General features: G+C 38.4%; 1 protein-coding gene across 1 annotated transcript in view; it reads right to left on the bottom strand.

Moving 5' to 3' along the window:
• calcrla (calcitonin receptor-like a) overlaps positions 1 to 18,876 on the bottom strand; it is a 32,835-nt gene that overhangs the window by 4,872 nt on the left and 9,087 nt on the right. Inside the window, exons 2-12 of the mRNA XM_067409335.1 lie at positions 8,971 to 9,057; positions 7,840 to 7,993; positions 6,613 to 6,726; positions 6,181 to 6,293; positions 5,986 to 6,077; positions 5,778 to 5,904; positions 5,378 to 5,531; positions 5,230 to 5,290; positions 3,964 to 4,030; positions 3,445 to 3,663; positions 1,638 to 1,679 (exon numbers count right to left, since the gene is read on the bottom strand). Coding sequence (XP_067265436.1) covers positions 1,638 to 1,679; positions 3,445 to 3,663; positions 3,964 to 4,030; positions 5,230 to 5,290; positions 5,378 to 5,531; positions 5,778 to 5,904; positions 5,986 to 6,077; positions 6,181 to 6,293; positions 6,613 to 6,726; positions 7,840 to 7,993; positions 8,971 to 9,036 — 1,209 coding nt within the window. The 5' untranslated portion in view covers positions 9,037 to 9,057. The remainder of the gene's footprint in view (positions 1 to 1,637; positions 1,680 to 3,444; positions 3,664 to 3,963; positions 4,031 to 5,229; positions 5,291 to 5,377; positions 5,532 to 5,777; positions 5,905 to 5,985; positions 6,078 to 6,180; positions 6,294 to 6,612; positions 6,727 to 7,839; positions 7,994 to 8,970; positions 9,058 to 18,876) is intronic.

Below are 18,876 nucleotides of genomic sequence, written 5' to 3'. Positions count from 1 at the left end.
TGTTCCCTATCCTTTATATAGTGTACTATGTGCCATTCAACATATAGAAATTAGTAAATGTGTGAACAAGTGACTGCAGCTTCAGCGTCTGTTTATAGTGTATGAGGGGGCGGGACTTCAGATTCTACAGAGCATTTGATTGGACAGAAGATTTTATAAGAAGCTGAAGTTGGCGCTGATGTCATGAAGATCCATGATCCATTTTAGTGGAAGTGAGAGACTGTAAGTTTTGAATGCTTATATCTTCTAAATGCGAATTTTGTCATTGATTTGGAACACACCAGCTTATTCATAACCTTAAGGCTAACATATTAATACTAAAAGCTAAAAAAACTGTTTTCTGGGGGAAAAAAAATCTTTTGATTTCAGGGGGACTTTAACATTCATGGAATCTTTCATTTCAATTTTATGGTGGAAAAAGGTTATTCAGATTATTAAAACACTAAGAAAATGTTCGAATTTTCATGTATTAATCACTTTTTTTTTGATAATGTGTGAACTGCTTGTAACAAAACTTTAATGATTTTAGAGACCTTCCCTGACTTCCTAGGTTGTCTATGAGAGCCTGTAGACTAATTTTTATGTTAAGGACTCAGGACATTTTTGCCGGGAAAATCCAAAGGATGTGACATTGCCGCACACTCCCAAGAGCCTTTTGTTTTGTTTTGTGACACATGAAATGAAAATTCACAATAATGCTGAAAGGGCTATTCTGTGCTCTAATGTCCATGTGTCATGCAAAGAAAAGAGATTTATTCAAACTATAGTCTCACATAGCCAGATCTATATAGTCTCAAATATTGGCTACTTCATAATAAAACTATCAAAACTGTGAACAAAAGTGTAATTTCAATGACCTCATCTGTCAACATGATGGTGGTGAATTGCAGAGCTGGTAAAAACATATCCACATCGCTATGATAAGATGCTTTCTTAACTGCTGTTTTCTCACCACTGTCATTTTTGTTGTGTTTATTTTGTTTTTAAGAGGAAAGCACGCAGTATGTATTTACATATTCTCTTCCAGCAGCAGGGGTGGCATCAAGATGTACATTACAAGTATATCGCTAAGTGATTATATCATGGCATTGAATCACATTCAGTGTCTTGTATGTCTTGCTGCAGTTCACTTAACGGCCACTGGTGTCGCTAATAACAAGGGTTTCTGAATTCTACATATAGCCCCTTTAAGAGTTCTTTGGAGAACCATAAATGGTTCTTCTATGCCATTTATGCCCTTTTGGAACCTTTATTTTTGATATGGATATTCGTCATACATTTTGAAAACTATAAAGCACACTGACACATATATCATCATAGCACCAGCTATCCATTTAAGCATACAGGTTTTATTAACTGCCAGACTGGAAATGTTATCCATAATAGCTTCTGCATTACCACACTGCCTCTAAAACAACTCAATGAAAAAACAAAATGATTTGGACAGGTTCCCTCTGACTCAGGCTTCTCACATTGGTACATGTGGATTTCTGCCAATGTTTTTAGGATTTAGAATTAAACAGCCAATACAGAATCTCCATATCTGAGCTTTGCTTTCAAGGAAAAGGATGTTGCACAATCTGTAATTCCTTGCAGATAAACAGGAAAATTTTCATTTTAGTGGGGTAAACTCTTACCTCTCCGTTGAAAAAGCAGAAGATTGTGGCCACCAACAGTCCCTTAAACATAAAATCAGAAATGCATGTCAGCAGTAAATCAGCATAAACTGCAAACTTGCATTGCTAAACTATAATCTCTCATATCACAACCTCTTCACTAATCATTGCTCGGCTAGTGTTGAGTACTGTTCTCCCTGGTGTTTTGACACATTTTGGTAGAGAGTACTCTTGATGTGCACGAAAGAGGCATCTGGGATGACAAGCCTGTTTTGTTGCATTATTCATTGTGCCGATTCAGCTAGGTCTAGCAGTACCAGCTGTCCAAGGCTTCTCACTTTGCTGTTTTCTTCACAGCAGACAAATTATTATTTTCTTGCTGTTGTTCACCTACCAATTTCAAAATAAATGTTCATGAGTCAGACTTTTAAGAGGCAAGTGGCCTGATGTCATTATTCTAACTTTTATTTTAAATGAATAGTTCACCTCCAAAAAGGTTGCCATTATTTACTTTTGCTTGTGTTATTTCTTGAATGGAAATCAAGATTATCTGTGAATAATGACTTTTGCCTGTACTTTTACAGGACTTTCAGTGTTGTTTAATGGAAAAGACCAGTGTGGAAATCTTTTGTTTATCACATAAATAAATAACAGCATATGGTTTAAGAACAATATGAGGATTAATGATTAAAAGCAGAATATCTAAAGAGACAAGTTTTCCCCTCTGGCTAGTATCTACAGAGCTTCTGTTGTGATTTGCTTTAAGATTTTTAAGTAACTAATGGCAAAGTAAACTTAATTACAGGCTGCTGAGCTTCTGCCAGTCAAAGGGACAAAGAGAATGGGAAAACAGTCTTATAATAATAATAATAATAATGTACCCATGGTCAAAACTGAACACTCCACAAGTGCAAAATCCAAGTAAAATATGGCATAGGCAAATTATTAAAGTCAGGAACTGCAAAATAATATTTGTTTTGAATAAAATTGAGAATGATAGTCTGACCCTCACTGATATAAGGTCGCGTACACACTGTAAAGTTCAGGAGTAACAACAATTTCAAATTGTAATAATATTTCACAATATTTTTGATCAAATAAATGCACCTTTGGTAAGCGTAAGAGACTTCTTTTAAAAATAGCACAAAATCTTACTGACCCCAAACTTTTGAACAGTAGTGTATACACTGCTTGATATTAACACCCGGAAATTGCGGGTGGATTTCAGCAGTGGCGTGTAATGCAGTCACTCCAACTAGCCACTTTGGCGAGTAGAATTTTATATATAATATATAAATTTTTCAGTTGTAGTCTTTTAAAAAAGCATCTGAAATAATAAACTAAGTGCAATGTAATGTTATCAAAAATATCAATTTTTTTAATACTGAAATATCTAAAATGCTTCTAAAACTAATTTTCCACAGAATAGGTACACAATACCATCAACGCTTTCTCATCTCTCCGACAGCGAGTTGACACACAAACCCACCTCCCCTCATTCACTCATTTCATTTACTTCGGATGAATATTGTTGGTGTCACAGGGCTTGAATTTCTGCATAGGATGCATCATTTTACTCATTCCTGCAGATTTTGTGCTCACACCTAAAGTGTGTGCACATACAGCCACCTCTCAGTACTAAATTCCCCATGGTATCGACTGGTGAAAATGCTTAGTGGCTAGTAACTTTGGAAAACCACTAGACACACTGGCTGGTGAGTAAATATATTTCCATAGCCATTAAGAAATAATTTATAAGTGGGTGAATTGAGAGAATTTACACCATGAAACATGTAAGATTGGTGATAACTATTTGACAGCTTTTTACCTGATAATGCATTAAGATATGTATGATGTAGTCGTAGATTTCAGCAGAAACGCGCCCTGCAGGTTTATATGGGAGGAGAACGTACTGGATGCCCAGGAGTGGAACCAGAATGAGGGTGGCACGGACAGCTTTCATATACAGACTAGACTCTGCATGGTGTGTTACTTTCAGTTTGGTGATGAGGACTCGTACGATGTTCAGCAGAAAGAACAAGTTCACCTGTAAGGACAGGCAAGATGAGTGGCAAATGCAAAGCCAAGACAAAGGATCTCAGCTGGCTGGCAGATGTCAGAAGAGAGTTCATGTAGGTAACTTCAAACCGCTTTAGCACGCTGGTGTTCTTTTTGATGTACCGATCCATATAAACATTGTGCTAGGCTACTCGAAAATGAATTCAGATCGGTGAATACAAACTTCTGGATGCAATTTGCACAAACAATACACAAAGATTATAATTAATGCTGCACAAAAAGAATGTGTTTTGGAAACGAAAAGGACAAAAACTTCCAGATGTCTTACCAGCAGCGCTGCACAGATAGGCCCATGAATAATGTATAGCAGAGAAGTATTTGAGCTGATCCAACAACTGTGGATTAGGAAGGCAAGGATTAGCCAAACGTTTGATATGGATCCCTTAAACAGGAGTATTACTTTGTACCATAATTACTTTAATTCAAGCGGATTTAGGTAAGCATCTTAATAAAAAAGATAAGCTTTTATTGTGTAATTTATGAAAGTACAAATAAAATAGCAAAAGCTGTAGTCACACTATCCTACATTATATCCTACATTAGCAATTATAACTACAAATTTAATCAAGTTCATGCACTATACTTTCCCAGATGATTGATTACATTAAGAATTGCAAATATTTTTGTATTAGTTTTCTGAAATACAATGTCACGCAAATGAGGCATTATCTAATTAAATATGCACTAATTTGCATAAAGGTCCTTAACATTGGATAAAGCCATTTTTTTCTTTTTCTTTTTTTCTTTATCTTTTTTTTATCACTGTTAACAGCCTGAAAAAAAAAAATCACCTTGTTTTTAGGAATAAAAACATTATTGTGTAAAATCAGGCAAATTTTATATATAGAAGCTTGTTTCTGCCCTGAATAAAAGATAAAAAATTTACTTTTTTTCTCAGAATTGCGAATTTACTGTATGTCTCGCAGTTCAAGCTTTATAACATGCAATTGTGAGAAATAAAGTCAGAATTGTGAGATAAAAAGTTGCAATTACCTTTTTTATTATTTTGTGGCGGAAACATATGGAGCCCCGCACATGACATGCAAGAAAAAAAATTAAATTGTGCACACGATTTATTAATTTGTTCCCTCGATTTACTAAATGTGCGCATGTTTTAGTAAATCGAGGGAACGTATTAGTAAATCGTGTGCACGATTTAGCCTACTATTTTTTTCATGCATGTCATGCCCGGGGCTCCGTAGAAACAAGCTTCCATAGATATATGAACAAACCCCTATGTAAAAATCTACAGAATATACGTAGTAATAAAACTGTAAAGTTTGGTGAATGTAAGTGCTACTGAAGTGGAGATTTCTGGCTCAGTGCATGAAAAAACAGCCTTTAAAGATATGTATTGTAATTGCAATCTACAGACACAAATAGATAAGGTGCAATAAAATAAATAGTTAAAGGTGTATTTTGATTTTTTTCCCCCACTAGACTGAAACAACGCGTTATGAAAAAACAAAGTCGCACAATTGACCAGTGCATGAAAAAATTATTTGCCTGAAAGCTACAAAGCAAGTATACTCACTTATCATTGTAGTAATAACTTCTGGCTACAGCATGTATTGTGGCAGGTATAAGTGGGAAACCTGTTGTTTAAAAAAAAAAAAAAAGGATTAAAATACAATATTCAATCAATGCTATTAATAAATGCTTTGATCTATCCGAAAACTCACCCCATCCAAGAAGGTAGTACCACATTAAATGCTGTTTTTCAGCAAACACTGCCACAACAATGAGTGTGTGCAAGTAAATCCCTTCACAAAGCATCCAGAAGTAGTTGCATCCAAAGATGTATAGATGGATAAATTGCGATACTTTGCAGCTGATCTGAATAAAAGCAGCAGAAACATTTAAGGACAATTAGCACAGCAGATTGATGACATACTATAATGCTTTTAAATGATCAAAGGATAATACTGCCTTCATTTATTCACCCTTTTGTTCCGTAACCCCATAAGCCATTTTGAGTTTCACAGTAAAAAATTTAAAGCATACAGGTTTGGGGTGACATGAGGGTGAGTAAAAAAATAACAATATTTTTGGTTGACTAAGTTAATCTCAATACACACTTACTGGGTTTTGCTGAACCAATTCCTGGTTGTTTGCCACTGCTGTTAACCAAATGATAGTGATAACGGAGTTTAACACAAAGGAAAAGAAAAGGTTTTTGTGCAGGGTAATTCTCTGGCAGCTCAAACTCCTATAAGCACAAAAAAGATTAAATAACTGTGATACGCATTATTAACATAAATATAATAGTGAGAGAGACATTTGCACTTACTTGAAATGAAAGAATATGCCTAGTGAGATGAACAAAGACGTTAAAGAGAGCCCATGACCTATTAACGCCAAGTAGAACAAGTTCATTGCAGTCTGCAATCACACAAACAATAGAGTCACGAAGTGTTTATAGCACAAGCTCATTCAAATGTGTGTTTATATTCATCTCAAGTGTTTGTAGTGTTTATGCTCATACCCTTCGTCCTTCAGTAGTGTGCAAATTACATCTGGTGAAATTTGTCCATGTGCGGTTACTCTCAGGATGCAAAAACCACTGCCCACTTTCTGTACATATTTTGGTGACCATTTCTGGAGAAGTAGAAGTAGATATGTAGAAAATATGTTACCGAGAGAAGCATTAGTATTAGCAATATATGGAGACCAGACACAGTGGAAAGCTTTATTCATTTGTAAAGTGAAGCTTTTCACCATGCACCAACTTCATATCTTGATAATACTGGCTTATCTTAATATCATTTTAGCATGACTTGACAGTGAGGGGTAATGGAGCAGAAGAACTGAGATAAATCTAAGATGATGTAATTGTATTAGGCAGGTGAGTAAACAAAGTGCTCAGACTGAACCTTATACAGGTTGAAGGAACCTTATACTGATCTCTCACATTCACCTGTAGGGTCAAAGTCCTGGAAATAGTCAGGACAGTGTTGCTCGGAGGTGACGCCAACATCTGTATCATCCCAACACAACCATCCATCCCAGGTCCTGTTGCACATCGGACCAGCTGAATATGGAAAAAGACCAAAACATTTATTAGTTCCTATGGAGACTGGGAAACCGTAAGTTCCTGTTATTTTCATTATCACTATTCTTAGTTCTATCCGCCTGTTCCAAAAGCTAGTCCCCCATGCTCTATTTGTGTGCTGCAGCCTATGGAGAGTGTTCCAAATCCGTCATTGTTGTGTCTTGTTTAGGATGCCAAGTATGCAGCCCACTAGGTTTTGGAGCAGAGCTAATATTTCACAGCTGTCTTGCCACCCAATGGGGCCAAATGCACTCTGCCTAACAATGAATATGAGTCACCTGAGGCTTTGTGTGTTCCTGCTGTACTAATTAGACAAGATGACAATGATTAATGTCACAGTTTGCAATATATATGAGGGGCTTACTGAAAATCTTATTGAATTATTACTATTATTATATATTGCACATTTAGCATGACACATTTGTGCTACAGTATTTGCTGTAAAATGCAAATACAAAAAGGTTATAGGTATATGGCTAGTAGAGTAGTCAAAAGTACCAACATCAGAACCAATCAGGTACTGAAATTTTAAGAATGTGATGCTTTGAGCTCTGTTGAGCGAATTTGTATACACCTCTGATTGGCCATTTTGTTGATGCGTTCGTCGGATATGCCTGTGATTGGCTACAATGATCAACGCACAGGAGTGTTTGAAAGCACATGGAAGTGTTTGAAATTGAAAGTGTTTGAAAGCAGGCGTCTATCAGCGGACTGGTCTGCAATAGATGCCTGCTTTCAAACGCTCCCATGTGTATGTGTAAGTGCTCGATGAAGAGCGTCACTGATGAAACCAATCACAGACATATCTGATGAGCCGTGAACACAATGGCCAATCAGAGGTGTTTACGAATCCGCTCAACAGCGTCACATTTTTTAAATTTCAGTACCAACGTGGTAACGAAGTCGGTACTTTTGAACTCTAATGGCTGAATTGGACTGGCTTGAAGCTGCTAAGTGTCATTTCTTCACCAAACATAATTGCAGAATGAATTTTTGTAAAGTGTTTTAACATTGAAAAAAATTACACACATCATGTTTGTCAGGATGAAGGATAATACATCTTGTCCAAACTCTAATATGTACAATATTTACCTCTTCTGTCTTGATTGTTGTCCTTCATGATCTTCTGATAGCACTCAAACTGTGCAGTCACAATCTTGTTTCTGGTAACACCGATGTCATGGTACACATTTTGAGGATGTTGTTGTTGGCTTTCGTTCACCTCAGGACTGGCTAGAACAATGAACTACATACAGCAGGCACATTAAGAAATGTCTAAATGTCTTCTTTTATTACATGTAGGAGACAGGTACATGTAAAATACTGCCTTATGCAATTGTTACTTCAACTAATGCACTAAAGAGTTTCATGTTTTTTGTTTTTTCTACCATGTATAGATTGTATTGGTTTCCCCTGCCCTAGACTGTAAAACAACTGTAGTTGAAACATGCTAAATACCTAATCTAATCTGTCCTGATCTGTTATTGTATTTAGCTCCTTCAGTTACACATAATGTGCCATTAAGAGGCAATTTCCCATCAAAGACAATACCCTATAGAGTAATAGAGAGCTGCAGGGTATTTTTGTAGGCCAAAACCCAGAAATTAGTTAGTGTTTTATCACTCCCGTTCCATTGTCAAGTCAATGGGATTTTTGAATGGGTTTTTTAAATGCCTGAAATAAATTTGTGGTTAACACAAGCTCAAGATATATTCATGTTTCATTCTACGACATAAAACACATTAGTAATACCCTCAGATGATCTTTTAAAAGCTTTTGCTTGCTAACAAGTGTCTAAATGGGACTACAGAGGTTGAACACGGTGAACAGATAAACAAATGTACTTGCTAGTCTGCTTTTACATCCTCATTGTGTTTATAATCACACTCTTGCAAACTTTTTAACTCAGACTTTCAGACTTTTTTTAAGAAGCTTAATGGAGGTGATGTGAAAATCATGTGACGGTGGGGTAGTTCGTTTATAGCCTACGTTTAGCTTTTTACTTCTACAAAACAACTTTTGTTGTTCACAGAGCTTATTTTCTGCAATAATATAAAAGCTACTGGAAAAATCCAATTGCATTTTTGTTGAGGGAACCAGGTTATTGCTTATAGCACTTCCAGGTTAGCCTACAAATTGCATAATCATTGCAGCACTTTATATTTTAAAGCTACAGAAATCTTACAGATGTTTATAAAAATGATGTGGCAAATAATCTTTCACCTCAGTGACAGATCCCATCAGAAACAGACAAATCGTCCAGTTGCTAGCTGTCATCTTCTTTGGCATTTCCAATGACCCACTATCGATCTGCAAGGAAGGTAACGTCAATAAAACACTGTGCAAAGTTCTAAGGGCTCTTATGCTGTTATTGACACAAACAGAAGTACTTGTCTTCTTTTCTAGCCTGTTGTTATAAACCCACACCCGCCACGCATAAACATACAGACATACGCACAGAATACACATTCAATATATTTGCCTATTGCCTCTGATGGTCATTTCAGTTCTTGTAGCATTGATCAAGAAGTTAGGCTAGTACAATATAACTATAACAATTATATGTTTTACAATGTTGCTTAATTATATCTCCAGCAAAACCATTGTGAATACAGCTTAAAAATTCATTACTGAGCCCTACGTAGAAGGTTTGTCAGGTCAAGCATGCACACACTTTAACTTAGATTGTGTCGTTTCTTTAAAACTCAGTGGTGAAGAACGGTTTAGAAGAACAGGCTCTCACAATACACTTATCTATTGCGAAAAAAGAGTAGCTAATATGGAGAAAAGATCCCTGATATTACTAAATAATGTCCCTTGACTGCTCACATGGAAGGTATGGCATGTCTTCAGGTCTGTTTGGACTTGCTTTACTCATATTGGGTCACAGTCTTGCAGCAGCATGGGGAAAGCAAAAGGGGGTATTACAAATTAGAAACAGATGGTGAAATGGTCGTAATGTTACTCACAATGCAGCATATCATGAAACTGCACTAGCAGATCCCAAGGACCACTGCCTTTAGCTGCGTCATTGGCTCTAGCTGAAATAATGGTGTTTACTTTTCCATTCAAGGGAATAAACATGCAGGTTAGAGCCTTTGTGAGCTATTCTGTGGGCTGGTCACACTGATATCTGTCCTCTACTGATATCTCCACTATTTTATCTTCTTTTGATATCTGCCATTTTTTCCCTTGCTGATGCAGCCTTTTGAGTACAACCACATGGGAGGAAAATGGATGTGTCTTATGGTCATTTTAACTGCTTGAGTTTGAAACAGATATATCAACTAAGTAATCAGGGGACGAGATAAGGTGTAGAAAGTTCAGTCGAGCTTCTTTTTATGAAGTTGTCAACATGAATAGTTAATCTCTAATCTTCATAAAGTTTTCAGAGTTTTACTACCCTTGGTCACCTGTAGGTTTCTGAAGAGCATTTTTGAAGCCCAAAGTGGGCGGAGCCGGCCATCGCCATCTTGGCATCATCTCACCATTATCCCAGATAACCGAAAATGGTCAAAGAGAGGGGACATGGGTGGAGTTGAGGTGCCTGGTTGCTGAAACCACGCCTGCCTAGCTCGACGTGATTAAGTTAACTTAATTACTAATGCTACTGCTACTGGTAGCATAAAAGTTGCTAGGTGGCCACTCCCTTAAAGGGAACCCCTGGTGTTAAGACTTGTATGGCTTAATATAACATAAATTATGTCTCTTACTGAAATATGTAGTAGAAAACCCATGAAAGATTTACGTTATTTAAAAAATCCATAACATATTTGGACCGATTTGGACAATGGGCGGCGTCAGTTTGTTTGCGTTGCGATGACGTCAAATGGTTGCACTCTGTCAGCTACTTGCATTACTCTATGGCTATTTTTTACCGCAACACAACTCGGAATATAATATACGTTGCCACATTGTGCAGCTTTTGATTGTAATTTTCAGTCGATGATGTTGCATTCAAGAGAGAGACCGGAAGATTGCCACTTGATTTTCACTTAAAGTATATCGAACACTTCACTTTTGCTCTGATCTAAATACATTTGGGTTGTGGTCATTGCACAAGTTAAATAGTTCCCCCTTCTGAAATTTGCATATGCCACATCAAGTGGAGAGCAATTCAGAATGAGCAGGAAATAATCAAGGGCTAAGTGCACGGCCACTCCTCTGAGTAATGACCTATCATCTCCATTCTTACACTTCCAAACGGAAATCCAACAATGCTTCCTTAAATGACACTTGTTGGAGTCATTAGTCATAAGCGAAATTGATACCATTTCCTGCAAACATGCAGTCTAATAAATGACTGAGCGTTACAAACTATGCCGTGCGTTACCTTATTACTGCTGCAATTGATAGACAAAAAGGTCACTTTGTTGCTCAGGCAATCTCCCTTAGTACCTCATTGGGTAATATATAAGACTTTGACATGTTACTTAATTCAGCAGAGCAAACCATGTATCATACATTTATTGATCATGTGTGAAGTCTTATATGAAAAACCAATAGTGGCAAAGAACTGTATTCAATTCAACTCCACTATTATTTACTATTATTAATTATACACTATTATTTATCCTACAACAAAGACAATATACACTTCAATTCTAAACTTGAAGACAGTTCAAGTAAGATTTTTTTTCTTTTTCTTTTTAAAGAAATTCCTTATTCAGCTGTATTCAGTAAGCATGCATTAAACTGATCAAAAGTGACAGTAAAGACTTGTAATGTTACAAAAGATTTCTATTTCAAATAAATGCTGTTCTTTTGACCTTTCTATTCATCAAAGAATACTGTTAAAGTATAAGTTTTCACAAAAATATTAAACAGTGTTTAACATTGATATTAATAAGAAATGTTTTGTGAGCATTTTTTTTTAATCAAATAAAAGCAAAAAAAAAAAAAAAAATCTTACTGACCCAAATTTTGAAGGGTATTGTATATATTAAAGTGATTTAAACACTGTGTACTTGTGTATAGATTTGTTAGAAATCTTTTCTTACAGCTTATTGGTGCTATTGTTTTCAATGCAGTTGAAGCTTGTAAACATCCTTCAGTGACCAAAGTATGTTTACTTGCTGTCCAAGTTCCTTCTAAGCATTCACAATTACCTTTTCCTTTTCTCAGAATAACCCAGGCTCACTCAGAACTCCCACATTGTGATCTGCGGCGATTAGACTTATCGCTCAAATACATGCTCGGCACAGACCCAGTGGCACATCTCTTGATGAATATATTCCTCACACACAAGTTGTATTAATCTCATTTCCATTAGAGATGAAAATGTGAACACTGCAACTGTGCACTCAAGATAAACACTCGTTAAAATATATTGAATTGAAATCCTAGAAAATGTCATTATTTACTTAACCTAATGTTATTCCAAACCCATTTGCTGCTATTTTTACATGGAAAACCAAAGGAAAGAATTTCACACAGATCAATTGGCAGATAATAGTGACCACAACTATCAAGCTTCAAAAAGGACAAAAAACACCATAGTGCCTTAAAAGTAGCCATATGACTCATGCTCTATATTCCAAGAAAAAAAAAAAATCCCTAATTTTCTTTATGCGGTGCATAAAGAGTTTTAAGAAAAGTTTAACTATATTATTATATATATATATATATATATATATATATATATATATATATATATATATATATATATATATATATATATATATATATATATATATATATATATATAATTATTCATATTTTGAATTAACTTTTTTTATATTTTTGATTTAGTAGCTTTTTCTTCTTCCATATTTAGTAGTTTTTAGTAATTAGTATTTATTTTTTTTTATTAAAATATTTCCGTTTCTTAAGTACTTCAACTTATTTTATTTCAGTTAGTTGCTAAGGCCTCAGTTAAAGGTGCCCTAGAATCAAAAATTGAATTTACCTTGGCATAGTTGAATAACAAGAGTTCAGTACATGGAAAAGACATACATCGAGTTTCAAACTCCATTGCTTCCTCCTTCTTATGTAAATCTCATTTGTTTAAAAGACCTCCGAAAAACATTAATATGTACGCCCCCAATATTTGCATATGCCAGCCCATGTTCAAGGCATTAGACAAGGGCAGCCAGTATTAAAGTCTGGATCTGTGCACAGCTGAATCATCAGACTAGGTAAGCAAGCAAGAACAATAGCGAAAAATGGCAGATGGAGCAATAATAACTGACATGATCCATGATAACATGATATTTTTAGTGATATTTGTGAATTGTCTTTCTAAATGTTTTGTTAGCATGTTGCTAATGTACTGTTAAATGTGGTTAAAGTTACCATCGTTTCTTACGGTATTCACAGAGACAAGAGAGCCGTTTATTTTTTGCAGTCTGTATAATGCATAAACACAACTTCATTCTTTGTAAATCTCTCCAACAGTGTAGCATTAGCCTGTTAGCCATGGAGCATAGCCTCAAACTCATTCAGAATCAAATGTAAACATCCAAATAAATACTATACTCACATGAACCGATGCATGCATGCAGCATGAATGACAAACATCTTGTAAAGATCCATTTGAGGGTTATATTAGCTGTGTGAACTTTGTAAATGCACTGTATTATAGTCATGAGCTCTGGGGGGCAGGGAGCGCACGATTTAAAGGGGCCACGCGCTGAATCGGTGCATAGTTAATGATGCCCCAAAATAGGCAGTTAAAAAAAAAATAATTAAAAAATCTATGGGGTATTTTGAGCTGAAACTTCACAGACACTTTCAGGGGACACCTTAGACTTATATTACATCTTGTAAAAACTGGTTCTAGGGCACTTTTAATTTTTTTTTTTTTATGCGTTTCAGGTTTTCTTATACATTTAAGCTTTATTCTTTTATGTTTATAGCTTATCTGATATTTATATTATTTGAGCTTTGTTGTAATTAATGAATTTTTTTTTTTAATAGTTCAGTTTTAGTTAACAATAATAACACTGCTCCTAAATGCAACACATACTTTCTTGCAACTGCAACAAAATCTGCAACAAGACCATGTCCTAGAAAGCCAAAAGGGTAACAGCTGTCTTTGCACCAGACATTCCCAGCTGTAACCTGCCACCTGATTTTCACATAACAGCCCAAAAGCCCTCAGGTGCAGTTCGCTCCTTCACACACTTACTCCACCCCTTTGTTTTGTCAAGGAATCTTAAACCCTCATTACACTGTTGTGGATTTTTCTGTTAGTTGCAGATGATGTGTATTAGCTAAACATGAGGATGAAGCCAATATTGGCTCACAGTTTGCCTTGGGCACAAACAGATGTTAAGCTTTATGAAGCTAATCATAATGAAGTCATGCAGATGCTGGAGAACATGGCTTGCTGTCAGAGAGAAAGCTGCTCTGAAGTGTCTTGGAAGGTGGGTTGTAGCACAGGCCATTAGAAAATGCCAAGCTTTTACTTCCTCTGATTCCCGTGCCCTTTCACAGCCCTGCACAAATATCCGTCACATGCAACAACTCATACGATTCCTTTGGGGGGAATAATTGGCTGTGATGACTGTCATAGATAAACAGCGAATTGTATGAATGTTTTTTTTTTTATATAATGCAATTTCTTTATTTTGCATTTAAATAATAGTACAGGCAAATAGCACAGGCTCAAACTTAAAAGAAAATACAAAAACATCTTACATGTCATATAATGAAATTTCATTGTATTTGTGTTATTAGCATTAGTAATTTTGAATCACATGTGTATTAAAGGTAGCGTGTAAATTTTAGCTGCATCTAGCGCTGAGGTTGCGAATTGCAATATAGAGAAGCTACGGTGGCCAACACAGGACAAAAATGTCATCATCTGAGTAGCCAGTCAAGCAAACGTGCTCTGTAGAACAGTTTGTCAGTTTAGGGCAACTGTAGAAACATGGCGGTGCAAAATAGTGACTTAACATGTGAGGGGACCCGCAGTGTATGAGATAGAAATGGCTCGTTCTAAGGTAATAAAAACATAACGGTTCATTATGTAAGGTCTTTATGCACCACTGAAAACATACTTATGTATGTTATATTGCATTTCTGTCAATAGATCCTCCTAAAATGTACACATTGTACCTTTAACATCCTCGTCTCAGACAGTACTGTAATTCAATTGTTCTCAACTGGTTTTGCTTTAGGTTTTGACTTTAGTATTTTAGATTTTTTTTTAGGTTTGGATGCCAAGTGGTGACCCAACAAAGTAAAAATATTGTAAACAAGTAAATAATAATAATAAAAAAGTATTAATACTACTGTGAACTTTTTAGGCAACAATAAGAAAAATTATTACCACAATTATTAACATTTTTGTTCAAGTTGCAAGTGTTGCAAAACCTGTTCATGTTGGCAACTATATAATTTTATTAACTTATACTAGTTTAATAGATGAATTTTCTGCATCATTTTGTAAAGTTTGATTTGATGTCAACAAAAAAAGTCATTAGAAGTATTTTTGTGTTGTTAAAGATAAGAAGCCATTATATAGTACACTACCTTTCAAAGGTTTGGCTAAGTTTTTTTTTTCTTTTAATGTTTTTGAAAGAAGTCTGTTATGCTCACCAAGGTTGCATTTATTTAGTAAAAACAGTAAAAACAACTATTAAATAACTGTTTTCTATTTTAATCTATTTTAAAATGTAATTAATTCCTGTGATGCAAAGCTGAATTTTCAGCATCATTACGCCAGTCTTCAGTGTCACATGATCCTTCAGAAATCATTCTAATATGTTGATTTGGTATGCAAGATTGCAATGTTAAAAAACGTCTCGGGTTACGAGTGTAACCCCTGTTCCCTGAGTAAGGGAACGAGACGCTACGTCAATGACGTGATGGGAACCCTCTGCATTTTGTGTTCGTGAAGCACCTCTGTATCCAACCAATGAGAAGATGTGACGTCAGAGGCGGGTGACGTCACGGACCAGGAAACTATAAAGCATACCCAGAAACAGAGAACGCCAGCTTCTGGAATATGTCTGAAGCAAAGCGCTCCAGGTATGAAGGAGGTACGGCAACGCGACGTAGCGTCTCGTTCCCTTACTCAGGGAACAGGGGTTACACTCGTAACCCGAGACGTTCCCTTTCGTGGGAACTATCGACGCTACGTCAATGACGTGATGGGAACGCTGTCCCAACTACGCCGTATCTTCAAGTGCCTGGCTGCTATCTTGCAAGACCAAGGAACCTGGAGTAGAACTTATATTAAGATTATAAAATCTGATGAAAGTGTGCTGGGATGACCATCCAGCTGCACCACATATGTCGTCCAGAGACACTCCTGACAGAAGAGCTTTAGAAGCGGCCATACCTCTTGTAGAATGAGCTCTAACGGCTAAGGGACATGGCTGTCCCACTGCTTTATATGCAAGTGAGATGGCCTCGACCACCCACTTGCTCATCCTCTGCTTGGATGCTGGGCCCCCTCTTCTAGGGGACCTGTAACATACAAATAATTGATCTGTTTTTCTCCACAGGGCAGCTCTGTGGGTGTAGGCATCCAGCGCCCTCACAGGGCAAAGCAGATTACGTTTTTCCTGATCCTGATTTTCAAATGGTGGAGGACAGAAAGCCTCCAGTACAATGGGACCTGGGACTCTAGTGGGGACCTTTGGCACGTAGCCCGGTCTAGTATGTAAGAAAGCCTTGATCATACCAGGCGCAAATTCTAAGCATGATGGAGCAACTGACAGTGCTTGCAAATCACCAATCCTTTTCAAGGAAGAAATTGCCAACAGAAAGACTGTTTTTAGTGTTAGAAATGTATCTGACACTTCTTCTATTGGTTCGAAGGGAGCCTCAGCTAACCCTTGGAGCACAATAGATAAGTCCCAGGTCGGAGTTTTTGTGCGCACCGCAGGCCTCAACCTCAGTGCACCACGGAGGAAGCGTATGACTAGGGGGTCTCGACCCACCGAGGAGCCCCCTACAGGGTTATGATAAGCCGAGATGGCTGCAATATATACCTTCAATGTTGAAGGGGTTAAGCCTTCTGAAAATTTTTCCTGAAGGAATTGTAGCACACAGCTAATAGGAGAGTGGACGGGGTCCATATTACGCTGGCCACACCATGTGGCGAACAGTTTCCACTTGTACATATACAGCTTCCTCGTGGAGGGAGCTCTGGATTGAAGGATGGTCTCCACAACCTCGGTTGGGAGACCAGATTCTATGAGCCTTGCCCCCTCAGAGCCCAGGCCCATAGCTTCCACGCCTGCTTGAGACAGGAGGTCCTGTCTGAGAGGAAGCTCCATTGGAGAGCCGTGAAGGAGAGATATTAGGTCCGCAAACCATATTCTTGTCGGCCAGTAAGGAGCCACCAGTATTATGTCGGCCCTTTCCTGGCGAACCTTGTCCAGAACTCCCGGGAGCAACGAGACTGGGGGGAATGCGTACAGACGTAGCTTCGGCCACGTCTGTAGCATAGCATCCAGCCCTAGGGGTGCTGGGTGCTCCAGAGAGTACCACAGAGGGCACTGAGTTGACTCCTCTGTGGCAAATAGATCGACTTGAGCTCGTCCGTAGACTTTCCATATCAACTCCACCACCTCGGTGTGGAGTTTCCATTCCCCCGGCCTCGCGCCCTGCCTCGACAGGGCGTCTGCTCCCACATTCAACCGCCCGGGAATATATGCCGCTTTCAGTGAAAGGAGTTTTCCCTGGGCCCACAGGAGGATGCGGCTGACCAAATTGCATAGCAGGCGAGACCGCAAGCCCCCCTGGTGGTTGATATATGAGACCACCGTAGTGTTGTCCGTGCGGACCAACACATGGTTTCCCCTCAGGTCTGGGAGGAAGTGTTTTAGAGCTAGAAACACCGCCATCATCTCCAGCCGATTTATGTGCCAGGAGAGCTGGTGGTCCTCCCAGAGACCCTGAGCTGAGCGACCACTCATGATCGCCCCCCAGCCCGTGAGGGAAGCATCTGTCGTTAGCATTACGCGACGACGAGGAGTTCCCATCACGGGTCCTTGGGACAGGAACCAAGGCTTTTTCCACATGACCAGAGCACGAAGGCATCGCCGCGTGACTTTGATCATGCGAAAAGGATTTCCCCTCGGGGAAAGCCCCTTGGTCCTGAGCCACCACTGTAAGGGTCTCATGTGCAGAAGGCCAATAGTAATAACGTTGGACGCAGCTGCCATCAGACCCAGCAGTCTCTGAAACTGTTTTACAGTGAGTGACTGGCCTAACTTCACCCCATTCACGGCCCCGAGAATGGCATTCACACGAGCAGGAGTCAATTGCGCCTGCATCGTGGTGGAATCCCAGATTACACCTAGATAATTCGCAACCTGACTCGGGACCAGCACACTCTTTTTGGCATTGAGTCTCAACCCAAGCTTCTTTATGTGTGACAGAACAACATCTCGATGTTGAACTGCTAGTCGCTCTGTTTGAGCTAGTATCAACCAATCATCGATATAGTTCAGTACGCGGATGCCCTGGAGTCTCAGCGGAGCCAGCGCTGCATCCACGCACTTCGTGAACGTGCGGGGTGATAGAGATAGGCCGAAAGGAAGGACCCTGTATTGGTAAGCTTCGCCCCTGAAAGCGAACCTGAGGAACTTCCTGTGAGAAGGATGGATGGATACATGGAAATAGGCGTCTTTCAGATCTATTGCCACAAACCAGTCCTCGGACCTGATCTGTGGGATAATCTGTTTGAGTGTGAGCATTTTGAACTTCAACTTTTTTACAGATCGATTTAACACACGTAAATCTATGATCGGACGCAACCCTCCATCCTTCTTTGGAACAATGAAGTAGCGGCTGTAAAAGCCTGACATTTTGCTGGGAGGAGGAACCCTCTCTATAGCTCCTTTTTGCAAAAGCGTCGTAACTTCTTGTTCCATCACCAGAGACTGCTCTGGGGCTACCACTGTGTGGAGAACCCCATTGAACTTGGGCGGTCGAGAACCGAACTGAATTCTGTAACCCTGTTGTATCATGAGCAGCACCCATTTTGAAATGTTCGGGAGACGTTTCCATTCTTCCATATATTCTACTAAGGGAACCAGTCTCTCGAGACTGGTCTCTGGTGTTTTTTGAGCACTTGGCTCGTTCATCTGGCGCGGCGCACCGGCAGACAAACGAATCGAGCGCTGACCGATCCCCCTCGGAGGATCGGTGGAGACCGCTGCGCCCTGA

This window comes from Chanodichthys erythropterus, chromosome 14 (genome assembly GCF_024489055.1).
Source record: "Chanodichthys erythropterus isolate Z2021 chromosome 14, ASM2448905v1, whole genome shotgun sequence".
Taxonomy (NCBI): domain Eukaryota; kingdom Metazoa; phylum Chordata; class Actinopteri; order Cypriniformes; family Xenocyprididae; genus Chanodichthys; species Chanodichthys erythropterus.
This window is presented reverse-complemented; position numbering and strand designations above follow the sequence as displayed.